Below are 25,358 nucleotides of genomic sequence, written 5' to 3'. Positions count from 1 at the left end.
TGCAGTTTGTAAAAAATTTAAAAGCTGAATAAAAAATAATTTTAAAAAATGATTAAAAGACCTGAAAAAACATTTCTCCAAAGAAGACACATGAATGGTTGACAAGTATATGAGAGTCCACACCCATATCAGGGAAATACATATTAATAACACAATAAGATAAAACCTTACAGCTGTTGGGTGGTTATTATACACAACAATAACAATAGAAATACCCAGACCCTCCTTGTCTATCAAAGAAATACCCAGACCCTCCATATCTCTATTTGCAAAGGTGGAGTTATGGAAATAGCATAAATGTTCATCAACAGTTGAGTAAATAAAGAAAATGTGGCATATACATACAATGGAATATTAGTCAATCATTGTAAAGGAGAAAATACACATACGTGGCAACAGGACAGAGTCTAGAAAGTGTTACCTTTAGTGAAATAATCCAGGCAGAGAAGCACAGCTGTGATGTGAATCCAGTTGTAAGAAGTATTGAAAATAACAAAAATCAAAGGAACAGAAAATAGAATGATGGTTTCCAGGGGTTGAGGAGGAGGAAAACAAGTTGTTATTTAATGAATATAAAGTATTAGTTATTCAAGATGAATAGGTTTTTGAGATTTGCTGTATAACTTTGGGCCCAAAGTTAGCAATAATATTTTGTGCATTTAAAGACTTGCTGAGGATAGATCTCATGTTAAGTGTTCTTACTACGGTTAAAACAAAAGTAGGTTAAAGTGATAGGATAGATCAAAAAACTCCCTATGTTGTATGAGCCACCCAACAAATAGGGAGAACGTGGGGAAATGAGGGCTCAAATAGAAAATAGGTGAGAATTTATCAGATCATGAACTGGATAAGTCCTCTGTTTGAAGAGCCACACAAATTTCTGAAAGAATATGTTTTAAAAATTCTCCATTTTTATAAAAGTAGAGAAACAGGGACAAGGAAAAACTATTGAGATGCTGGACAGGGAAAATACAAAATAATCATTGGCTCACCTCAGTCTTCTTGTCAAAAGACATGGAAGTCTGCAGACAGCACAGTGGTATCCTCAAAAGGCTGTGGGGAAATAAATACTAATCCATATTTCTATACCCAGAACAACTGATATTTGAGCATAAGGGGAAAATCAAACCCCTTCAGATACACAAGACTCAAAAGTTAGTTTATAAGCCGTGAGTAAAGAAGTACAGAACTTTACCAGCAGAGGAAATACAATTGATCTGATTGGGGAATTTGAAAGAAGAATGAGCATAGAGCATGTTTCATTCTTTAGCTTTTCTCCTTTGGTTTAGTCTTGCTTATTGAAGGCAAGGGTTTCTTGTGTCCTGTCTTGCTCTATGTGGCAAGGTTAATGGTAGAGGATCTGCTTGCTTAGAGAAGAGACCCATAGTCTTAGGATGTGTATTACAGTAGGTTCCTCCAGAGCAGACCCAAATCAGGAACTTGAGATCTTGTAATTTGGGAGTTAATAGCAGGAAGCACTCATAAAGTAGAGGGACAGCGAGTCAGGAGAGGGAAGGACATTGCCATGGCTAATCTGGATGGTCAATTTGATTGCATCAAGAGATGCTGAAGATTGAGAGACTAATGGGTCTCACCATGAGGATGTGAGGGTGTTTCCAGAATTGAGTGGCTTATGGGACAGCCAATCGATGTGGGAGACCCACCCTGAATGTGGGTGGAACAGTCAAATATGCTGGGGGCCTGGATGGAACAAAGAGTGGAAGAAGGAGGATTGCGACAGACTCAAACTTGATTTTTCTTGAGCTGGTGCTTGGGTTGATGTGACCATCAGCTGAGGACATCAGACAGCAACTCCTTCACTCCTTCAAAGCAGACTCACTTGTCCCTCTTCTGAGGCTCCACCTTCTTGGACTGAGTTAACTACTGATTCCTCCAGCACTGTGGGTTGCATATGGCCATTGTGGGACTATCCAGCTTCTGACTGTGTAAGCCATCCTAATACATGCCCTTTCTTGATAATACTAATTATATCCTGTTGGTTCTGTTCCTCTAGAGAACCCTGACTAATGGAGACACAAATTCAGGATTTCATTAGTGAGTAGATTATATCTGGGAGCATGGGGGGTAAATCACACCTGGAACCTTGGAGTCACTAGAAGACTCTAAAAGATGTGGCTCAGTTATACTACCTGAAAGTTGAGGCATCTGGGGTGTTCATTGCTCTAGTCCTATCTGATGGCTGCCACTAGAGAAATTAAATATTCTGCAAATGGGCTGAGCAGTCTCTTCCAGCAAAATTAGCCCTCAGTCTAAAAGATGCAGACTCTGTCTTAATAAGCACTGGGCAGGACAGGGACAATGAGTTCCAAGGGGATATGGATATATGGATATATATTTATATCCATCCATATATATATATGGATATGGATATATCCAAGGAGGGTAATCAGGGAAGAAAAATAATCCACATGCCTACATATCCAAACAAAATTCCAATCTTCTTTTATTGGTATGAAGACTACTTTTAGTCTTTATCTCTGTGACACCAAGATCATATTTGTTAGTGAATCTCAAGAAAACAGAAATGTGATCGATTAATAAGCTAAGAATTCCAGTAGCCATCATTGAGTTCTTAGAACTAAACAGAAACGGAGACAAGCAAATGAATTAAAAATGACAGGTTAAAAAAAAATAAGATTTTAGAAGTCATTTACAAATCTCAATAACCCCGATAATTTTAAATCAATTAAATTTATTATTCATATATGTAAGTGACATCTTAATTTTAAAAAATGGAGGAGGGGGTGGAAGGGGGTAGAAATGATAGCAAGTATGAAAAATATCTCTGTGTTAGTAAGCACCTCAGATTATGTTCCCGTGCACGGTTCACTTGCTTCTTCACTGGGTAAAGGGAATGGAGAGCAATGATTACCCTCAAAGGGAGTCTGTTCCCTGAGGAGCACGGAGCGGTGTGCTTTCCCCTGATTCTTTTATATGGAGCTCTGGAGTCCCACCATGAGTTCACCGTGACAGAGTCCCATCATGACATAACTTCAGAGCCTCTTTGATCACTACTCATTTTGATGAATGGCTGTGTTCCTTCAGGCTGATTATTTTCAGTGAGTCTACCACCACAGCTAGTAATACACCGAAGACAAACTTCACATGGATTCATTTTGATGGGATCACCACTTAGTACGTTTTTCTTTTGTTTGTTTGTTTGGTTTTGATTTTACTAGATCCACCCTCATCTACTCTTTATAGGCACTATTCTGGGAAATAATCAGGGAGGATGATTTTATTATCTCTATTTCACAAATGAGGAAACTGAGCCTGGCCACAGGAAAATAACTCTTCCACTTACACTAAAAATGTAGGGTGGATGCAAGACTCAAAGCAGGCCTCCTCTGTGTTAATGATCTTGTCTCCATTTGTTTGTGCCCCAGGAAACTTGGGACAGTTGACTAATACCTAGGTAGGAGTTTCTCCAATGTTATTTATACCTTCTTTCAAGGATGAATTTTTGGTACCAGACTCATAATTCAGGATCATCTTTTTCTTCTTTTCAAGGAGCAAGGTAAGCTTCTGTAGTCAAGAAACAACTTAGTGAAAAATGTAATGGATGCAGAAGCAATGTTTCAGCTACATCTTCCCTGAGTTTTAGAGCTCAGATCTGGCTGTTTGAATTTTTTTTTTTTGATTCTAGAATCTAAATACAAAAATTCTTAAATTCTCATAGTATATCATGATGCTTATGAAATGGTGTGTTGCTTTCCTCAAAAGAATGAGCAAAACCCTGGACAGATGATGCTTTGAATGAGTACATGGTAATTCATCCTGTTTGTATATTAGGGTGTGTCATTAAAAGGGATAGCTCACCAAAAGAGAGTGGAATGGCATTTATTCAGACTCTAGAATGCTCTTCCTGTAATGACCAAGATCCTTACTCCCTTTTTACTTTAATTTCTTCAAAATCTCACCCTTTCATTACTTGCTTTAAGAAATCCTGATAATGCAATGATAAAAGGCACAGATTCCAAGATCAGTTAGACCTGGATTTGAATCCTGAGTAGATCTCATGCTAGATGTGGCATATGAGGAAGGCATGTAACTTCTTGAATTCTTCATTTAATCGAGATTGTGTATTTGTGTGTGTGAGTGTGTATGTGTGTGTACATATATGCTGTATCTCTCTCTAGCACACTCCCTCTCTTTCTATTTCTGAGACCAACTGGCAAGTAAGTACTAAGTACAAGCTGTTTCTAACCCAGAGATATCTGATTGGGGAGATCAATTCATTCCAGAGAGGTGATCTTTACAAGTTGACACCTCTGTATGCACCACTATTTATGGATATACAAAAATTAGGATTCGGGATAATCTGGGAAGATTTCTCAACTTCAGTCATCTCTAACGTTATACATAATGTACATGCAGCCACTTTACATGGCCAACGTTCCAGTATTTACAAAATTAAGAACATTGAGATGGTGAGAATGTCCTGGATTACCTCAGTTGGTCTAGTGAGAACATTGGTCCTCATGAAAACACAGCCAGCACTGAAGAAATCTAAGCAACAAGCACTGTACTTTACATTTTGCGGCGAGGTGTAGGCAGATTCACCTGCTTTAAGATCAGACACATGAAGCATGGAAAAGATGGCAGAAAATAGTGGTTATCAGAGAATGGATGTCCTGTCAAAAGCTTCAGATTCAAAGAAATATATTTAAAATACTGTGCTTGCAGATAAGCAGATCTGCAGACTAGAGTCAGTCTTCATGAACTTTCAACCCTGAGTATCTGTGGCATAGTTCCATGTTGATAGTAGTGACAATAAGAAAGCATCTAAGAGAGAAGGGAGTCCTTGAACGCAAGCCATAGTGTGGACTTCAAGAGAGAAATTAACTCAAGAGGACTTGAAGATCCCAAATGGCACATCAAGAATTTCTGACACAGTCCCTCACATGGGAGAGGCAGGTCTGATGGAAAAATAGCGGAAGATCCCAAACATCTGAGAGGATGTGTGAGAAAGGGTCAACCCAGGAGCAAGGGTACTGTTTTCAAAACTCACGCACACCTTGAAGCCTTGGGTGTTGTCTCGACCTTCCCCTAAACCAACATAGAGACCTCCTCCTGTTCTGACAGTAATGTCGCTGTCACTTGGTCAGGCCTTTTATTCACACCACAGTGCGCTGCGATTCGTTCACTATCTCACTCAACTCCCACAATAATCCCTGAGGCAGCTCCAATGCCATCTTTGTATAATGATGGATAAAATGAGATTCACAGAAGTTAGGTTAAGACCTGTGTCTCTCAAGGGGTAAATGGAAGGGTTGATAAATGGATGTGAAAACATCCAGCACTCTACCTTCTCTTCAGAATTGCTGTTTTTGGTTGTGCCTTCTTCTAATGATGCATTTTTCCCTCTGCATCTAATATGCATACATTTGTGAATTACTCTACCATGCAACCTGAAGCACTGAGATTTGTACAATGGATTGGACACAACAATTAGCTACAAATTTGATGAACTTAAAATTCAAATTCATAAATATCACTTAGGTTGGAAATCACGGTTAACTTTGTTAAAGTTTTGTTCTGCCTGTTAGTACCTTTATAAACTTAATGACTCAAACTCTTTGTTGCCTGACATATGGATGGACATAACAATTAGTCACCTTTATGGTGTTGAAGACAGGGTTAAATGGATATGTACCTATAACATGCCTGATCTGTGAGCACTATGGAAGTGAAAACTCTTAGTAGACTCAAAGATCTTACTGGGGAAGTGAATTCCTTCCTGGAATGTGACCTTGGACAACTCATTAATTCCTGCAATTTGATTTGCTCATATGCTAAATTAAGAGGTTGGAAAGGTGATTCAAGAAGACCCTCCATATTCAACAGTGCATGGATAAAGTTAATCTACAGAATGGGGCTGCCATTCCTAGGGTTTCAATCTGGAGAATGTTGAAGAACCAATTTTTGCTACAGTAAAATACACTTCGATTTCTGTGCAACTCATTTTGTGTTCATCACTCTTGTCTTTATCACAGAGCATCTCATGATTCTAAAACAATAGTTATGAAGAACAACACAGGGGCCAGTGAATTTATCCTGCTGGGAGTAACCAGTACCCCAGAACTCCAGATTACTCTTTTTCTGGTTTTCACACTCATCTACCTCGTCACCCTGGCTGGGAACCTGGGGATGATGACATTGATCCTGCTGGACTCGCGGCTCCACACCCCCATGTACTTTTTCCTCAGCAACCTGTCTCTGGTGGACTTTGGTTCCTCCTCGACTGTCACTCCCAAGGTCATGGCTGGGCTCCTCACAGGAAACAACGTAATTTCCTACAATGCATGTGCATCTCAGATGTTCTTTTTTGTGTTCTTTGCCACGGTGGACAGCTACCTCTTGGCTTCCATGGCCTATGACCGCTATGCAGGAGTGTGTAAGCCCTTACACTACTCCACCATCATGACGAGGACTGTGTGCACTTGCCTGGTCCTAGGCTGCTATGTCATTGGTCTGCTGACTGCTTCCGTGCAAACTGGAGACACGTTCTGCCTCTCTTACTGTGTGTCCAAGGTGGTCCATCACTTCTTCTGTGACATTCCAGCCGTCAGGATTCTGGCTTGCTCTAATAAACACAGTAGTGAACTGATTCTTGTTCTTCTGTCAAGCTTTCATATTGTTTTTGCACTTCTTATTATCTTGATTTCCTACCTCTATTTATTGATCACTGTTTTGAAGATGCACTCAGGTGAGGGATACCAGAAGGCTTTGTCCACCTGTGCTGCTCACCTCCTTGCAGTTTCCACATTTTATGGGACTGTCACCATCATGCACTTAAAACCAAGTTCCAGTCACTCCATGGACACTGACAAATTCACATCTGTGTTCTACACTATGGTCATCCCCATGCTGAACCCTGTGGTCTACAGCCTGAGGAACCAAGAAGTTAAGAATGCATTTAAGAAGGTTGTTCAGAAGGCAAAATGTTCTCTAGGTTAACCTCTTAATGACATATGTATATCTATGCCCACAGCATGCTATTTCCTTTCTGTTAAATCTATGACTCAAATATTAATGATCATCTGGGACATTTAGAAAAAGAAATATCTAATATTCATTTCTTTATTTGAGAAATAGACATAAGCATATCCAAATCATAAAAACATTAAGATGGTTTTAAAATGAGGTTTATTAAATGAAGTGCATGCCTTTCATTGGTGCATATTGTCTAAATGTAATCACAGAATCCAAAAAGTGTTTCGGTTGTTACTTGGTTGTTTGGGAAGAGAAAGACTGTTCACAGGACAATTCCCAAAAGGTAAATATGCAGATTAGAAAAGGGAAAGGGCAGAGAGTGGAGCTTAGAGGCAAGAGCTTGCCTGGCTGTGGGTTCAATCCACAGCACTGCAGCAACATAAATCAATAAATAAAAAAGACTAAAAAAGAGGAGAAAGATGATGAAGTCATTTTACCTTAAGTTATGATTACCATTCCTTCCCACTTGGTAAAAGCAAAACAAGACAAAATGCCCCAGTGAAAATAAAAATAATTCCATCATCTTTTGAAGATAGAAGGGAGACCAAAGGAGCACAGGAAGGGGAGGGAGGGAGGGTGCAGGAAGTGGTGGGGAAGGAAATCTGCCAAATTATCCAATGCTCACATATTATTATGCCACAAGGAATCCCACTTTTATGTATAATTACAAAGCATCAATAATAATAATAAAAATAATAGAAGAAAGCAGACGAGTAGAGTAGAGCAAGTGGATCAGGGAGAGGGAGACGCACAGGGAAAGGGAAGGTCCTGGGGAATGTGCATGCACATTATGTTATGTGCATGCACAAAGGTGGCATCATGAGTCCTACCATTAGATAGAATTATAAATTAATTAAACAAGAACGATGGGCAAAACAATGATCATTTAATAAGATGGACCAGAATCCAAGAAGAACAGTGGAAAATGAGTCTCATAATGAAATATATTTTATCGCGAGGGAGGGGGGGCTTCGTAATGTTAATTCAGCATTTCACAACTGGCCCAAGTGTCTTTCTTCCATTACTGTTTTATATGAAAGGCTTTTTTTTCCCTTCTAATTTTCTTTACTCTAACACCGTGTTCTGGGTAAGAATGTTGAATGAACTACCTTGTCTTTTACTGGACAATAAGGAGACTCACCTGGGCTGCTTGGAGAGGATCTACACTCTGCAGAAGCCTGGACATTCATTCACCTTCCATAATGATTAGTTGGAATTAGTTGGGATTATGCACCTGGTGGAGGTGGATAATATGTTTTCTGTTTGGAAGGAAGAACTAAATGGGTGTTTGATGATTATAAGTGTTGCAAGGGAAAAGATTGGTTAGTTGTTTTCCATTAAAATATTCCTTTTTTCATTCCAGGGCACATAGTGAGGCTCCACCATAAGTTCCTGTAGAACAAACAACTAGAGCAAGAAAAATCGCTATGATCATGCTACTGCAATTTTAGAATTTGCTTGTATAGTAGCTAGTATTTGCACTAATTAATATAGATACATCCCCATAAGATAATCTGGATGCTATTGATAGAGGATTATATGAAAGGAAAAACTGTCAGACGTATCCAACACAATTTAATTTTGCAACTATTGGTAGACTCTCACCCAGCTCCAAATCATAACTAGAATGAATATCACAGATATGTATGCGGTAATGGGGTACAAGATGTTAGCTTTGAGTTTTTCATATTTGGCTTTTATAATGTTGAAGTACATTCCTTCTAAACCTCGTTTCTTGAGTGCTTTTTTTAAAAAATCATGAAATGATATTTAATTATATCGAATGCCTTTCTGCATCCATTGAGATGATCCTATGATTTTCATTCTTCATTCTGTTAATGAGGTAAATCACATAATTCATCTGCAGGTGTTGCATCCTAGGGATTAAATCCTACTTGCCAGTATCCTAGCTTCTCTGGGTGGGTCAAGGTTGAAATTGGACTCTCAGGAAGGCTGCTGAACTATCTAGAACTTGGACACACCTTAGCTGCCCTTCCTTTCAGAGAGAGAATTTGTGCCCTGAGGCATTCTTGGCACTGAGCCCTGATAGCTTGAGAGAGGGGCTGACGTGAGTAAGTGAAATTGTTGTTTCTGCTTATTTTAATGTGGTTGTTCTTGGTTTTGTGTTGGTCTGGGGAATTGCAACTATTGAACTAGATTCTGAATTTCTCATAGAGTTATTTTGGTTGGTATATCATTGTTATATTGGTGTTTCTGGGGAGTTCCCTGGGTCTAACTGCTTCACCATGTTGCTGACATTACTTCGCCTTGCCTGTCTCTTAAATTCTCCTATGTATTTTCCATCTCTTTGCTGTCAAAATGATATGGGTGCATATGAACTGTACAGAAGAGTGGGTTTCATTGTGGGGGCGCATGTTCACACATACAGGTGACATCTGAATGAAATTTGATCAATTTCATTCCCTAGTACCTCCCTTTGCCCTCCCTTCCTCCCTCTCCAAGATCCTCTTCTTCTACCTAATGGTCTCCCTCCTATTTTTACAAGATCCCCAACCCTGTTTTTTCCTTTCTTTCTCTCCAACTTTGATATAAGTATCTTGTTTAATTTAACATAATGCTTTCCAGTTCCACCCAGCTTGTTCTTCCTTGTGGCTGAATAAATACCATCGTGTACGCAAACATTTTCTTTACCAGTTCATCTGTTGATTAGCACCTAGTCTGGCTCCACAACTTGGTGATTGTGATTTGTGCGGCTGTTAACACAGGTATGCATGTGTCTCTGAAGTGACTTTTATTCTTTTTCCTTTTCTTTCCTGTTCTTTGGGAATCTTGACCAAAAACATCCTTGCCAATTCCAATGTCTGGAAGTGTTTCCCCTTTGGGTTTTTCCTGTTAGTTCCAAAGTTGTTAATCCTTTTGAGTTGATTTTTGACACGGGTGAGAACCAGAGCCCTAGCTTCATTCTGCAAGTGGACATCTGATCTCCTCAGCGCCACTTATTGAGAAGACTCTCCTCTCTCCAGCAAGCACTCTCAGCACCTTTGTGGAAAATTAGTTGACTGTAGATGTGTGGGTTTTTTTTTCTGGGGACTAAACAGGTCATGGATTAGGGATTATTTTAGGATTTATTTATTGAAAACACTTCTATTTCTCTATTTTATTGTTTTATAATCTAGCAATAAAGCAGAACTTTTAAAAAATTTATAACAGCAATTTGATAAACTTGTATAAATAAAATTTTAATTTTATTTTTTTCAGTTTATTATTAGTTTATGAAAGTTACACATAAAATATTAACTTTTTAATCCCTAGTATGATCTCTCCAAAAATTCATCAATTATTCATAATTATATTTATTTAATGATAGTATAGCCTTTCACATAAATCCAATGAGAACGCTTTTTCTCCCTGTAATGGGATGTAACTGAAATCATGGTCATATTTAAAAATGTACATAGGGACCCAGCCTGACCCCTGCACCTAGGTAAGGGGCAGGCAGATAACCCGCCCAGTCAGCATGCCAAGGACAGACATCATAACTCAGCGACCCCGCCTGACCCCTGCACCTAGGTCGGTGCCATTGCTGGTTGGTCGCAGTCACGGAGTGAGCTGACAGGCAAGTCAGGCTGCTTGCATCGCGGAGGTAGCAATCGGGCAACCAACCTGCCTGCCTTGCAGAGCGGGGTGGCGGGTAGCCAACCCGCTCAACCACCAGGCCAAATAGAGACGCCACCACTGAACAACCCCGTCTGACCACCACGCTGAGGTTTGTCACCATCATGGAGTTAACCAGAGGCGTCTTTACAGGCTGGTGCAGGCATTGTGAATTACTCCTGAGGGCGTGGTCATCATCATTGGAAGGGCAACTGCCTTCTGGAGACACCTAAAGGAGGCCAGAGGACCTTTGACAGGACCCAGGAGCCAAAAGAGGAGGTATTGAGAGACTCGGGACCAATCAGAGCCACCGGGGAATATACCCCACCTGAAGGCCACCACCCCTGGAAGGCCAGCTTCCTAGTGGAGCACCACATTATCAAGTTCCTCCAAGACTTCAGGCTACTGAAGGCTAAGAGGTGAGTTATTGGAAATCTACAGAGACAATATTAGTCAATAGAGGAAATCTGCAATATCGCAGAGTTTCACTACTAGAGGGGTAGATACCTGAGCAATACGAGAAAACAAGTGAAGAAAATATCCCAAAAAAACCTAGATGGTACAGCAATAAAATCCAATGACAGCATGGCAGAAGAAATGTCAGAAAGGGAGTTCAGATGTACATAATCAGAACGATCAGGGAAGCAAATGAGGAGATGAGGGAGCAACTGCAGGCATTGAAGGATGAGATGAAAGGGCAAATGCAGGCATTGAATGATTGCACCAACCGACAGTTAAAAGACCAAATACAGGAAGCAAAAGATCATTTCCATAAAGAGTTAGAGATATTGAAAATAAACCAAGCAGAAATCATTGAAATAAAGGAAACAATAAACCAAATTAAAAACTCCATAGAAAGCATAGCCAATAGGATAGAACACCTGGAAGACAGAACCTCAGATATTGAAGACAAAATATTTAACCTTGAAAAAAAAGTTGAACAGAGAAGATGGTAAGAAATTATGAACAGAATCTCCAAGAACTATGGGATATCATGAAAAGGCCAAATTTAAGAATTATTGGGATTGAGGAAGGCTTAGAGAAATAAACCAAAGGGATGAACAATCTATTCAATGAAATAATTTCAGAAAATTTCCCAAATCTGAACAATGAAATGGAAAATAAAATTCAAGAGGCTTATAGGACTCCAAATACACAAAATTACAATAGACCCACACCAAGGCACATTATAATGAAAATACCTAATGTACAAAATAAAGACAGAATTTTAAAGACTGTGAGAGAGAAGAATCAAATTACATTCAGGAGGAAATCAATACAGATATCAGCAGATGTTTCGATCCAGACCCTAAAAGCTAGAAGGGTCTGGAACAACATTTACCAAGCCCTGAAAGAAAACGGATGCCAACCAAGAATCTTATACCCAGCAAAACTTACCTTCAGATTTGACGACAAAATAAAATCCTTCCATGATAAACAAAAGCTAAAAGAATTTACCAAAAGAAAGCTGGCACTACAGAACATTCTCAGCAAAATATTCCATGAGTAAGAGATGCAATACAATGATGTAAATCAGCAAAGAGAGGAACTACCCTAAAGGACTAGCCAAATAAAGGAGAAACCAAGTGGTGTCAGAAAAAAAAAAATGAGCCAAATGACCAGGAATACAAATCATATCTCAATAATAACCCTGAATGTTAATGGTCTGAACTCATCAATCAAAAGATATAGACTGACAGATTGGATTAAAAAGAAAGATCCAACAATATGTTGCCTGCAAGAGACTCACCTAATAGAAAGAGATACCCATAGACTAAAGGTGAGAGGATGGGAAAAAACATACTGTGCACATGAACTCAGCAAAAAAGCCATAGTATCAATCCTCATATCAGATAATGTGGACTTAGAGCCAAAGTTAGGCAGAAGGAATAAAGAAGGACATTTCATACTGCTTAAGGGAAGCATAAGTCAGCAAGATATAACAATCATAAATACCTATGCCCCGAACAGTGGCTCATCCATATATGTCAAACAAATCCTTCTCAATGACAGAAATCAAATAGACCACAACACAATAATACTAGGTGATTTTAACACACCTCTCTCACCACTGTATAGATCATCCAAACAAAAATTGGACAAAGAAACCATAGATCTTAAAAAAAAATAATCAATAATTTAGACTTAACAGACATTTATAGAATATACCATCCAACCAAGAGCGAATACACTTTCTGCTCAGCAGCACATGGATCCTTCTCTAAAAAAGACCATATTTTATGCCACAAAGCTACTATTAGCAAATACAAGAAGACAGAGATACTACCTTGTATTCTATCAGATCATAATTGATTGAAATTAGAAATAAATGACAAAGTAAAAAGCAGAAACTACTCCAACACCTGGAGATTAAATAATACTCTATTGTATGATGAATGGATAACAGAAGATATCAGGAAGGAAATTAAAAAATTCTTAGAGGTAAATGAGAACAAAGAAACAACATATCAAAATCTCTGGGACACTATGAAAGCAGTTCTCAGAGGAAAGTTAATTTCATGGAGTGCATTCAATAAAAGAAGAAAAAATCAGCAAATAAACAACCTAACTCTACAGCTCAAAGTCCTAGAAAAAGAAGAACAGACCAACACCAAAAGTAGTAGACGACAGGAAATAGTTAAAATTAGAGCTGAAATCAATTAAATTGAAACAAAAGAAACAATCAAAAAAATTGACAAAATAAATAGTTGGTTCTTTGAAAAAATAAACAAAATTGATAAACCCTTAGCCACACTAACAAAGAGAAGAAGAGAGAAAACCCAAATCACTAAAATTCGGAATGGACAAGGAAATATCATGACAGATACGATTGAAATACAAAACAGAATTAGAAGATATTTTGAAAATCTATACTCCAACAAAATAGAAAATTTTGAAGACATCAACAGGTTTCTAGAGACATATGAATTACCTAAACTGAACAAGGAGGACATACACAATTTAAATAGATCAATTTCAAGAAATGAAATAGAAGAAGTCATCAAAAGCCTACCAACAATGAAAAGTATGGACCAGATGGGTTCTCAGCCGAGTTCTACAAAACCTTTAAAGAAGAGCTCATTCCAATACTCCTCTAAGTATTCCATGAAATAGAAGAGGAGGGAACCCTCCCAAACTCATTCTATGAAGCCAATATCACCCTGATACCTAAACCAGACAGAGACACATCGAGGAAAGAAAATTTCAGACCAATATCCTTAATGAACATTGATGCAAAAATTCTCAACAAAATCTCAGCAAATCACAAACAAAAATATATTAAAAAGATAGTGGACCACGATCAAGTGGGTTTTATCCCAGGGATGCAAGGCTGGTTCAACATCTGGAAATCAATAAATGTAATTCACCATATCAATAGACTTAAAGTTAAGAATCACATGATTATTTCGATAGATGCAGAAAAAGCATTTGATAAAATACAGCATCCCTTCATGCTCAAAACACTAGAAAAAATAGGGATAGTGGGAACATTCCTTAACATTGTAAAGGCCATCTATGCTAAGCCCATGACCAATATCATTTTAAGTGGTGAAAAACTGAAAGCATTTCCCCTAAAAACTGGAACAAGGCAGGGATGCCCTCTTTCACCACTTCTGTTCAACATTGTCCTCGAAATTCTAGCCAGAGCAATTAGACCAAGGAAATTAAAGGAATACGAATAGGAAAAGAAGAACTCAAACTATCCCTATTTGCTGATGACATGATTATGTATTTAGAGGAACCAGAAAATTCCACCAGAAAACTTTTAGAACTCATAAGTGAATTCAGTAAAGTAGCAGGTTACAAGATCAATGCTCATAAATCCAATGCATTTTTATACATAAGTGATGAATCTTCAGAAAGAGAAATTAGGAAAACTACCCCATTCACAATAGCTTCAAAACAAATAAAATACTTGGGAATCAATGTAACAAAAGAGGTGAAAGACCTCTACAATGAGAACTACAGAACACTAAAGAAAGAAATTAAGGAAAACCTTAGAAGATGGAAAGATCTCCCATGTTCTTGGATAGGCAGAACTAATATTGTCAAAATGGCCATACTACCAAAAGTGCTATACAGATTCAATGCAATTCCAATTAAAATCCCAATGATGTACCTTACAGAAATAGAGCAAGCAATCATGAAATTCATCTGGAAGAATAAGAAACCCAGAATAGCTAAAGCAATCCTTAGCAGGAAGAGTGAAGCAGGGGGTATCACAATACCAGACCTTCAACTATACTGCAAAGCAGTAGTAACTAAAATGGCATGGTATTGGCGCCAAAATAGACAGGTAGATCAATGGTACAGAATAGAGGACACGGGACACAAACCCAAATAAATACAATTTTCTCATACTAGACAAAGGTGCCAAAAGTATGCAATGGAGAAAGGTAACCTTTTCAACAAATGGTGCTGGGAAAACTGGAAATCCATATGCAACAGAATGAAACTAAACCCCTATCTCTCACCCTGCACAAAACTCAACTCACAATGGATCAAGGACCTTGAAATCAGACCAGAGACCTTGCATCTTATAGAAGAAAAAGTAGGTTCAAATCTTCACCTTGTTGGCTTAGGATCAGACTTCCTTAACAGGACTCCCATAGCTCAAGAAATAAAAGCAAGAATCAACAACTGGGACAGATTCAAACTAAAAAGCTTTCTGTCAGCAAAGGAAACTATCTGCAATGTGAAGAGAGAACCTACAGAGTGGAAGAAAATCTTTGCCAATCATACTTCAGATAGAGCACTAATTTCCAGAATATATAAAGAACTCAACAAACTATACACGAAGAATACAAATAATCCAATCAACAAATGGGCTAAGGAAATGAATAGACACTTTACAGAAGAAGATCTGCAAGCAATTGACAAACATATGAAAAAATGTTCACCATCTCTAGTAATAAGAAAAATGCAAATCAAAACTACACTAAGATTCCTTCTCACCCCAATTAGAAAGGCGATTATGAAGAATACAAGCAACAATAGGTGGTGGAGAGGATGTGGGGAAAAAGGTACACTCATACATTGCTGGTGGGGCTGCAAATTAGTGCAGTCACTCTGGAAAGCAGTTTGGAGATTCCTTAGAAAACTTGGAATGTACCTACCATTTGACCCAGCTATCCCACTCCTTGGCCTATACCCAAAGGACTTAAAATTAGTGTACTACAGAGATACAGCCACAACAATGTTCATAGCTGCTCAGTTCACAATAGCCAGATTGTGGAACGAAACTAGATGTCCCTCAATTGATAAATGGATAAGGAAACAGTGGTATATATATACCATGGAATATTACTCAGTCATAAAGAATAATAAATTCATGGCATTTGCAGGGAAATGGATGCAGTTGGAGAATATCATGCTAAGTGAGATAAGTCAATCTCAAAAAAACCAAAGGACGAATGATCTCACTGATAAGTGGATGATGACACATATAGGGGATGGGAAGGGGGCAGGAATGGAAGAAGGAGGGACTCTATAGAGGGATAAGAGGGGTGGGAGGGGTGGGGGGGAGAAAAAAAATAACAGAATGAATCAAAAACCATTACCATAGGTAAATGTATGATTACACAAATGGTATGCCTCTACTTCATGTACTAACAGAGAAACAAGATGTATCCCACTTGTTTCCAATAAAAATGAATTTAAAAAAAATGTACATTGCCTGGTTGCAGTGGCACATGGCTATAATCCCAGCAGCTCAGGAGGCTGAGGCAGGAGGATTGCCAGTTCAAAACCAGTCTCAGCAACTTAGTGAGGCCCTAAGCAACTTAGCAAGACCCTGTCTTTAAATAAAATGTAAAAAAGGGCTGGGGATGTGGCTCAGTGGTTCAGCACCCCTGGGTTCAATCCCTGGTACAACAAACAAACAATCAAACAAACAGAAACCAAAACAGGTCCATAAAGTTCTTGACTCCACATTCCCTTAGATTTGATGAGTAAGCAAGACTGTTACTTCCTGGCAGCCTCAAGATACAAAGTACTGCAGGTAAAACTATAAAGTCTGCTTGGTTTGACTTTGTAGCCTCAAGGTTTCTAAAAGTCCCATCTGAGATTCCTCCTCAAAATTTCAACAAAACGAATTCAAAAGAGCCTGCGTCGTTACTCTTGCTACACTCAGTCAAATAATCAAAGCATGGTTATTGATTCTGGATAGACAAGGAGGAGAAAAAAAATCAAGAAGGTGAGGTACTTGCGGACACTTGAACACAGGTCTCCCATGGTTGGAATCCGCCAGGTGCTGCAGGAGAAGGGGCCGCGCTGCTGGGAATCCTCTCGGCAGACCGAGGCCAGAGACTTGGGGCAGGAAGCACCCCGCACCCGGTTGTTGACCAGGCAGGGCTGTCTCCTCTCCCGAGGCCGTTAGTGTGCGCGCCCGGTGGGTGGGCACTGCCGGGGTCACTGCCAGCCCCTCTCACTGACCCGGCGAGTTGGGCAGCGTGTGGGCTGCTCCGGGCAGGCAGCGATCCAGCCCGGAGGTTTCCAGTCCCAGGCACCCAAGGCCAACGTGCAGCCACAGAGTCTCCCCGGAATGCCTCTGAAGCCGGGGAGCAATCCAACCACTGAGTTCTTGCTGGGGGGTCACGGGAAGCATGGGTTGCTGGACTCAGTCCTGATGCCTCCAGCCTGGCCCCATGGGATGCGCCCATGAGTGGGGACACATCTGTCATGGGGCAGGACCAGCTGTGCCTCCCTCCCCTCTCCTCCACCACAGTCGCCCTGCTCTGCATGATCCTCTCAGCAGGTTTGTTCAGACACTGCCTCCTGCAGGGCCATCTCCCAGCCAGTCAAGGCAGCAGGGTTTCTGATCTCTGCCGCAGTTTGGTCCCTACCTGGGTTGAGCCAGGATCGAAGTTTTTTCCACGCACACTTCAGGCAGAGCACTCATCTCCAAAGTTTATAAAGAACTTAAAGAACTTTACACCCAAACTACAAAGAACCCAATCAATAAACGGGCCAAGGAACTGGGCAGATACTTCACCGAAGATATACAGGTGATCAACAATATATGAAAAAGGGCTCATCATCCCTAGTCATTAGAGAAATGCAAATTAAAACCACCCTCACATTTCATCTACCTCCAATTAGAATGGCTATTATCAAGAACACAAGCAATAATAAGTGTTAGGGAGGATGTGGGGAAAAAGGCACACTCACACATTGCTGGTGCAGTTGTAAATTGGTGCAGCCAATCTGGAAAGCAGTATGGAGATTCCTCAGAAAGCTTGGCATGGACCCACCATTTGACCCAGCTATCCCACTCCTCGGTTTATACCCAAAAGACTTAAAATCAGCATACTATAGTAAAGCAGCCACATCAATGTTTATAGCAGTTCAATTCACAATAGCTAGATTGTGGAATCAACCTAGATGCCCTTCAATTGACAAATGGAGAAAGAAACTGTGGTATATATACACAATGGAATATTACTCAATCATAAAGAAGAACAAAATTATGGCAATTGCTGGTAAATGGATGAAGTTGGAAAATATCATACTAAGTGAAATAGGCCAAGCCCCCAAAAACCAAAGGCTGAATGTTTTCTCTGATAAGTTCATGACAATATATAATGAGTAGAGGTGATGGGGGGAAGAGAAGAATGAAGGAACTTTGGATGGTGTAGAGGAAAAAGGGGTGGAAGTAGGTGGGGATGGAAAAACAGTAGAATGAAACAGACTGTATTACCCTATATATATGTATGATTACATGAATGGTGTGAATCTACATTGTGTACAACCATAGAAATGAAAATTTGTACCCCATTTGTGTACAATGGATCAAAATATGTCTGTAAAAATAAAAAATATTTTAATAAAAAAAGAATTGAAGTTGTAAATTGCTTTGCACTTTTCTGTGTTACTTTTCCGATTCTCTGTGCTTTTTAGGTTTTCCATCACTTCCTCATTGGTTCTAAGAGTTCTCTCTCTCTCTCTCTCTCTCTCACGTTCCACAGTTATAATTTCTTCTTTGTTACTCCAACTCTTCTCTCTTGCAATCACATGAAGGGTAGTTCTCTTCCACCACCTTCCGTGTAATTGAGATTTTGATGGGGTTTGCTTGTATATGTTATATTTTATACATTCATAATGTAATGTATGAAATATATCACATTTTATATAGCATATATGTAAATATTACATATACCAAAGGATAAAATTAATTCAATAAATAAAATAATTGGATTACTAGACTATAAATTTTAAACTAATATTACCTTTTTTTTTAACTTTTTAACTTTTTATCAAATTTATTTTTTCTTTTTTATATTTTACAGACTTCATTTTGATTCATTTTACATAAATGGGGTACATCATTTCATTTCTATGGTTGTGCATGATGTAGATTCACACCATTCGTGTAATCATACATGTGCATAAGGTAATGATGTCTGTCTCATGCCACCATTTTTCAAACGCGCCTCCCTCTCATTTCCCTCTACGTAATCTATAGTTCCTCCATTCTTCTCTCACACCCACCCCGATTATATATCATCATTCACTTAGCAGGGAAAACATTCAGCCTTTGGTTTTTGGGGATTGGCTTCTTTCACTTAGCATGATATTCTTCAATTCCATCCATTCATTCCATCTGCAAATGCCATCATATTATTTTTCTTTATGACTGAATAATATTCCATTGTGTATGTATACTACAGTTTCTTTATCCATTCATCTGTTGAAGTGCATCTAGTTTGGTTCCACAATCTAGGTATTGTGGATTGAGCTGCCGTAAACATTGATGTGGCTGTGTTATTCAGTTTGCTAATTTTAAGTCCTTTGGTATTAAGTTTTCCTCTTTCTCCAAGTAGAATGGATATTACCAAGAACAAACAATAATAGATGTTGGCATGGATGTGGGGAAAAAGGCACATTTTTACATTGCTGGTGGAGTTGCAAATTGGTGCAGCCACTCTGGAAAGCAGTGTGGAGAATCCTCAGGAAACTTGGAATGGACCCACCTTCTGACCCAGTTATCCCACTCCTTGGTTTATACTCAAATTTATTTTAATTGAGACATAAAAACATAATATTAGACATGTCGATGGACTTTCATGTGATATTTCAATAAATATTTTTCGTAATGTTTAAATTGGGTTAAACAGCTGGGTGCAGTGGCACCCGCCTATAATCCCAGCGGCTCAAGAGGCTGAGACTGAAGGATTGTGAGTTCAAAGCCAGCCTCAGCAAAAGTGAGGTGCTAAGCACTTAGTGAGACCCTGTCTATAAATAAAACACAAAATAGGGCTGGGGATGTGGTTCAGTGACCAAGTGTCCCTGAATTTCATCCCCAGTAACCCTCCCCCCACAAAATAGATAAATAAGTCATGCTAAACATATCTATTTCACATATTTATTGTTTCCTTATGATGAAAACATTCTAAGTCCATTTTTCTGGTTTATTGCATATATAACCATTATCTATATTCACCCTACTGTGTGAACAGCACACAGAACATTTTACTCTTTTAAAAAATCAGTCTTTCTAGTTATATAAAACATTAGGCTACATTTGGGCATAATTGCAAAAGCACAGACTGTAATTTGCTCTAATCCAGTGCAGGGTGCTTCCCCACTCCACACTTCTCTTTTCCTTCTGCCTCCCTACCTCTGTTCTACAGAGCTCTCTGTGATTTATTGAAAGCGTTTGGTAAATGAGTGTCCTGTGGACGTATCTGATGTTGGGATTCCCGGTGCCACACCCCCGCGTGCACGTCCGTAAGTTCAGACTCACCCCACCCATCTTCCCTTTTCCCATCCCTCTATCCTTCTCCTCAATCCCATTTGTCCATTCTACTGATCTTTCCTCTTACTTTTTTTCTTTAGTTGAGCAATTGTTCTAAGGGTTCTAATTTCAGATAAGAAAGTAGCACGGTTTTAAATGAAAGCACAATTTTTTATTGTCAACATTATTTTTCAAAATAGAACTGAAGCATCTTAAATGAATTAATGAATTAATTTAAAAGCTAGAGTTATTTTATAGAATCTACTTTTTCACATTTCACTTTTCAAAAGCATAAAATAGGCAGGGTATGACAAAAATGGAGGAAAAGCAAGAGCATTTTAAAATTTATTTATACGTGATTACCAGCATTTCCCCCATTTTTGGAACAAGAACTGTCTCTGAGAGCATTACTGGCCAGCCACTCTGTGGTTAGGTTTCTTTTTTTCTTTCTTTTTTTTTTTTTCTTCTTATTTTGTTTTTTTAAAATAGCTTTTGTTTTTTAATAGTTAATATTTGTATTCTAGGAAAAACAAAAACACAATCAAAGAACAAAGTCATCCAGTCAGAAGCAATTTAGTTGTTCCTCCAGGTCATGTATATACATACAAAAAATCCCATTTTGTGTGACTGAGATCGTAGTGCGTATCATACTTTTCCACACATCTTGAATATTCACCAGTTCAAACTCCCAAAGTTACATAAATATCTTTGATAACCGAGAACACACTACACCAACTCTATCTGTTACCATTTCTTGGGGACAAATATTTCACTGAAGATAGAAATGGCAACAGGTCTCTCGATAGACAAACTGTCAGAGTTACAACTAAAATAATGCATTCCCTCGATGCTCAATTTAAGATGAGACAAAGCAGCAGAATACACCAAGCTTGTTTCATTACCAGTTTTCTGCTACTAAAATATTAGCAAGAAAACATGTTCCCAGTGAAAACCATTCCTACAGTACAGCCAGAAGATGCACACTCCAGAGACTCACATCAAAATGTAAATCCTTGAGCACTTGCTCCCCTCTTTCCCTGTGTGCTTTCCTGGCCCCTCTGCTACCAGCCTAATGAACAAGTCTCCATACACACTGTCCAACGATAAAGCAATTCCATGTCCAAGATGCAGCTTTTCTATCAATTATAACAAAAAGATATTTATAATTTGGTTAATTCACTAGCTCTACTTTTTATGTTCCCCTGTCAAGTCAGGAAAGCTTAGATGTTGTGAAATAAAGTATGAACTTTGTGCACAGTGAACACAAGTACTTTATCAAAAATGCACCTATAGATCTGTGGTTATAATCTACACCTGTCTTCCAGGTATGGGGATACTAGCAAAGAGCCCTCCCCCTCCCCCTTTCTCTTCTTCCTCTTCACCATTCCAGTGACTAAATTCAGGACTACTCCTAGCTTCAAGAGGTGGATTAACAAAGGTCATTCCCAGAAGACAGTTCTTCCTAAAAACTAACAAAAGGATATATAGAGACTATTTTGCTACTTCTAACAAATTTTGGGCAATTAGGACTTACCCTTTAATAGCAGCAATATTGACTAAAATGCACATATAACAATGGCTAGACAATCTGAACCAGTCAAAGGGGCGCAGAGTGCTTCTCTATGCACACTTTCTCCTTCCCCACCCACCACTCAGGGAGTATTAACATACTCTCCAAGACATCAGGTTCATTCCATTCCCCTAAATGGCATGTGGTTAGGTTTTGATTGTTCCTCTGTGCAGGGCTGGTCCTCTGCTAACTGGTGTGGATTTTGTCAAAGGTGTCACTAGGTACTCTGAAGAAATTCTCAGGTCAGGTTCTGTCAAAGTACCCACACAGCTATCGATTGTGGAATTTTAATTATAGTGTTATCAGGTCAAGTGGGAAAACAGGCATTACAAGGAGGTTAGGGTCTCATTACAACAGGGAGTCTGTTTCGAAGGGCTTGGGAAAAGGTGTCTACAGCATGGAACCAGCAATTTTATAGTTTGGATATCTCTGGTTACGGTTTTAGGTGATTCGATAACACCCCCACCCTGGCCCCAATCAGTACTAAAAGTTGAACCCAGGGATTCACATGTGAGGTTAGCACTGCTTCACCAACTACGTCCCTGGCTTTGGTTTCATGAACCCTCCCCGTGTGACCCACAGCTTCAGGCATGAGACTTGCAACTAGTCATCTGGTTTTAGTTTACAAGGTTTTCAGAAAGAGCAATTCCCATTCTTAGCTGCAGAATTGTACACAGATATTAGAAAAAACTAGAAGAGTTCTGAATCCAGTACAGTCCACAGGTGGGTCATACAAACTCAAGAACAATGAATGGATATGATATAATTTCTGAGACGTAATTTTTTTATAATCATTCCATGTTAGCAAAATAAGGCAGATCACTTTTTTTTTCTCTTATGTGGAAGTGAAGAGGAAAAACAGACAATTGGAAGGTACTTTTAGGGAAAAGTAAAAGGACTGGTGGGAGAAGGAGAGAAGGAAGAGTATAAGAGGGTAGTAGGGATAAAATCCAAGCATGACACATGCTTTTATGGAAGTGTCACAGTTAAGCCATTTATTTGTATAATCGGCATGCATGAATAATTGTAATTTAGAAACACCGATGTCATGGAAACATAAAAGACAGAAGAGCAAAACAATCCTGAGGGATGAAAAAATAGGCAGACCAAACTGCAGGCATCAGAATTCCTGACTTGAAAATTTTCTACAAAGTTATGATCACCAAAGTCGCATGGTACTGTCCTGACAATGGACATATAGACCAGTAGACGGAACAGGGAGTGAGAAAGGAAGCCCTGTGCACCAGACAAAGGTCCAAAGATCACATGGCAGCAGAACATTGTCTTCAATGAATGGTGCTTCCAATGACTTTTTTGAATGCACTCTTGACCTCCTTGTTCCTGAGGCTGTAGACCACAGGGTTCAGCATGGGGATGACCATAGTGTAAAAGACGGAGGCAATCTTGTCGGTGTCCATGGAGTGGCTGGAGCTGGGCTGTAAGTACATGAAGATAACTGTCCCATAGAAAATGGAGACAGCAGTGAGGTGGGAGGCACAGGTGGACAGAGCCTTCTGGTATCCTGCAGCTGAGCGCATCTTTAGAATGGTGACAAATATGAATAGGTAGGATACCAAGATAACTAGGAGGGCAGAAAAGATAATGAAGCTGGCTACATAAACAAGAACCAGCTCATTGACATGTCTATCAGAGCAAGAGAGAGACATGACTGCTGGAATATCACAGAAGAAGTGGTGGACCACGTTGGACTTACAGAAGGAGAGACTGAACGTTTCCCCAGTGTGGACGGAGGCATTCAGGAAACCCCCGACGTAGCAGCCTGCAGCCAGACACACACACACACTGGTCGTCATGGTGGTGGTGTAGTGCAGGGGCTTACATACTGCAGCATAGCGGTCAAAGGCCATTGCGGCCAAGAATAAATTTTCCACACCAGCAAAGGCTCCAAACAAGAACGCTTGAGCAGCACAGGCATTGTAGGAAATTACGCAGTTTCCTAAAATGAGCCCAGCCATGACTGTGGGGGTGACAGCTGAAGAATAGCAGAAGTCTGCCAGAGACAGGTTACCAAGGAAAAAGTACATGGGCGTGTGGAGTCGGGAGTCCAGGAGGATCAATAGGATCATCCCCAGGTTACCAACCACATCGATGAGGTAGATGAGGGTGATCATGATAAAGAGGGCCACTTGTAGTTCTGGGGCACTGGTTAGTCCTAGGAGGATGAAGTCCACCACTTCTGTCCTGTTCTCCATCAATGCTTGGGAATCACAAGATGCACTGTAGCAAAGAGGAATAACAATGGGGCTCTCAACATAGCAGAGACTCCAGTGAAACCCGAATGTATATCTACCATGTGCATTATGTTATCACTGTAGTCACACTATGTACTTCAAATTTCTCATAAATAAAACATGAGCCTCACAATATAGTTTAGTGTATTAATTATCTGTACAGCTCCGGCATGTTAAATGGGGAGTCTACCTGGACCATGTTCATGATTTAAAATTTGATATCTGTGTGAGCTGAGATTTTGAAAATTTAGTAAACTATACATGACAATGCTGGAATTAATAAATCAATCAGTTCATGTTTTCATGTCTTCACAGACTTCTTCTGTGTAACTCATGTGCCAGGAACTTGTCTGGATTCTGGACACTCTATCTCTATCCCCTAATTTCTCAACAATTTTATAACGAAGGAGTGTTGTTACTTTCATTTGGATTGTGAGACACCAGAGGTTGAGTGATACATTCATGCTTGTAGAAATATTAATTGGAAAGTCAAGCTTTGGTCACAGACAGAATGATGATTACCATATTCATGGTCTAAACTAAAATTGCAATTTACAATTGCTCATTGTCTGCAATGATCCAAGCTCAGTGTTTAGGATTTTGCAGCAAGCTCCTGAGATACATGCATGGTGGAGGTGGTGAGAAAGTGGTGCCATGGAGGCAGTTCTGGTGGGGGAGGGCACAGCATCAGGTGCCGGCCCTCTCTGTGCAGAGGTGTGCACCAACCCTACATCTGCAGGCTAAGAATCACTGCTGTCACCTAATTCCCCTGTGCAAAATTTAGATGGTAATGTGTGGAGAGTGGATGAGCCCCCTGTCATCAGCTGATCCTGAAGTTTTGGCAAAGCCAAGTCTGGGAAACATTCCTTGCCACGGGTAAGGATGCTATCAGTCTATACTCTTATCTCTGATGCTAACAGTTACCAGATCTCCCAGGACAATGGGTGCCCTGGGACAGGAGGATAATGGCAGAAAGTTTTTAGCACTTCAATAATAGTGTAGCAATGTTATCATTATTTATAAGTGACACAGTCTTAGAAAACCTAAGTGACTTTTAAAAATATATTATTAGTATTTGTCAAGATAGTGGAATACAAGATACCATTCATGCAACAACAACAACAACAAAATAATAGGGTGGTAGCTGTTGCAAAATGTTTCTAACTCT

The 25,358-nt window shown here is 39.5% G+C and overlaps 2 protein-coding genes across 2 annotated transcripts; one reads left to right on the top strand and one right to left on the bottom strand.

The window, feature by feature from the left end:
* The first annotated feature begins 6,045 nt into the window (after positions 1-6,045).
* On the top strand, positions 6,046-6,981 carry LOC124960785 (olfactory receptor 5B17-like). The gene has a single exon (XM_047519717.1). It carries the CDS (start codon positions 6,046-6,048, stop codon positions 6,979-6,981), a length of 936 nt encoding a protein of 311 aa, XP_047375673.1.
* A 2,236-nt stretch (positions 6,982-9,217) lies between these two features.
* On the bottom strand, positions 9,218-24,151 carry LOC124959071 (olfactory receptor 5B2-like). Its single transcript, XM_047517713.1, has 3 exons — positions 23,239-24,151; positions 15,319-15,341; positions 9,218-9,328 (listed from the first exon to the last, which is right to left on the bottom strand). The coding sequence occupies exons 1-3, from the start codon at positions 24,149-24,151 to the stop codon at positions 9,218-9,220; spliced, it is 1,047 nt and encodes a 348-aa protein (XP_047373669.1).
* Between the last annotated feature and the right edge of the window lie 1,207 nt (positions 24,152-25,358).

Source organism: Sciurus carolinensis, chromosome 11, assembly GCF_902686445.1.
Source record: "Sciurus carolinensis chromosome 11, mSciCar1.2, whole genome shotgun sequence".
Lineage (NCBI taxonomy): Eukaryota > Metazoa > Chordata > Mammalia > Rodentia > Sciuridae > Sciurus > Sciurus carolinensis.
The sequence above is the reverse complement of the archived record's forward strand: the minus strand, read 5'-3'. Positions and strand labels throughout refer to the sequence as shown.

What these genes read in the sequence shown, in the direction of transcription:
- LOC124960785 (XM_047519717.1), top strand. Translation starts at nt 6,046, where the DNA reads ATGAAGAACAACACAGGGGCCAGTGAATTTATCCTGCTGGGAGTAACC.
- LOC124959071 (XM_047517713.1), bottom strand. Translation starts at nt 24,151, where the DNA reads ATGGAGAACAGGACAGAAGTGGTGGACTTCATCCTCCTAGGACTAACC. An exon ending in ATTCAAAAAAGTCATTGGAA is followed by an intron (nt 15,342 to 23,238) that starts GCACCATTCATT and finishes TCCACTCTGTAG; the next exon opens with GTTCTCTCTTCACATTGCAG. An exon ending in CTCTCTTCACATTGCAGATA is followed by an intron (nt 9,329 to 15,318) that starts GTTTCCTTTGCT and finishes TCATTTTGACAG; the next exon opens with CAAAGAGATGGAAAATACAT.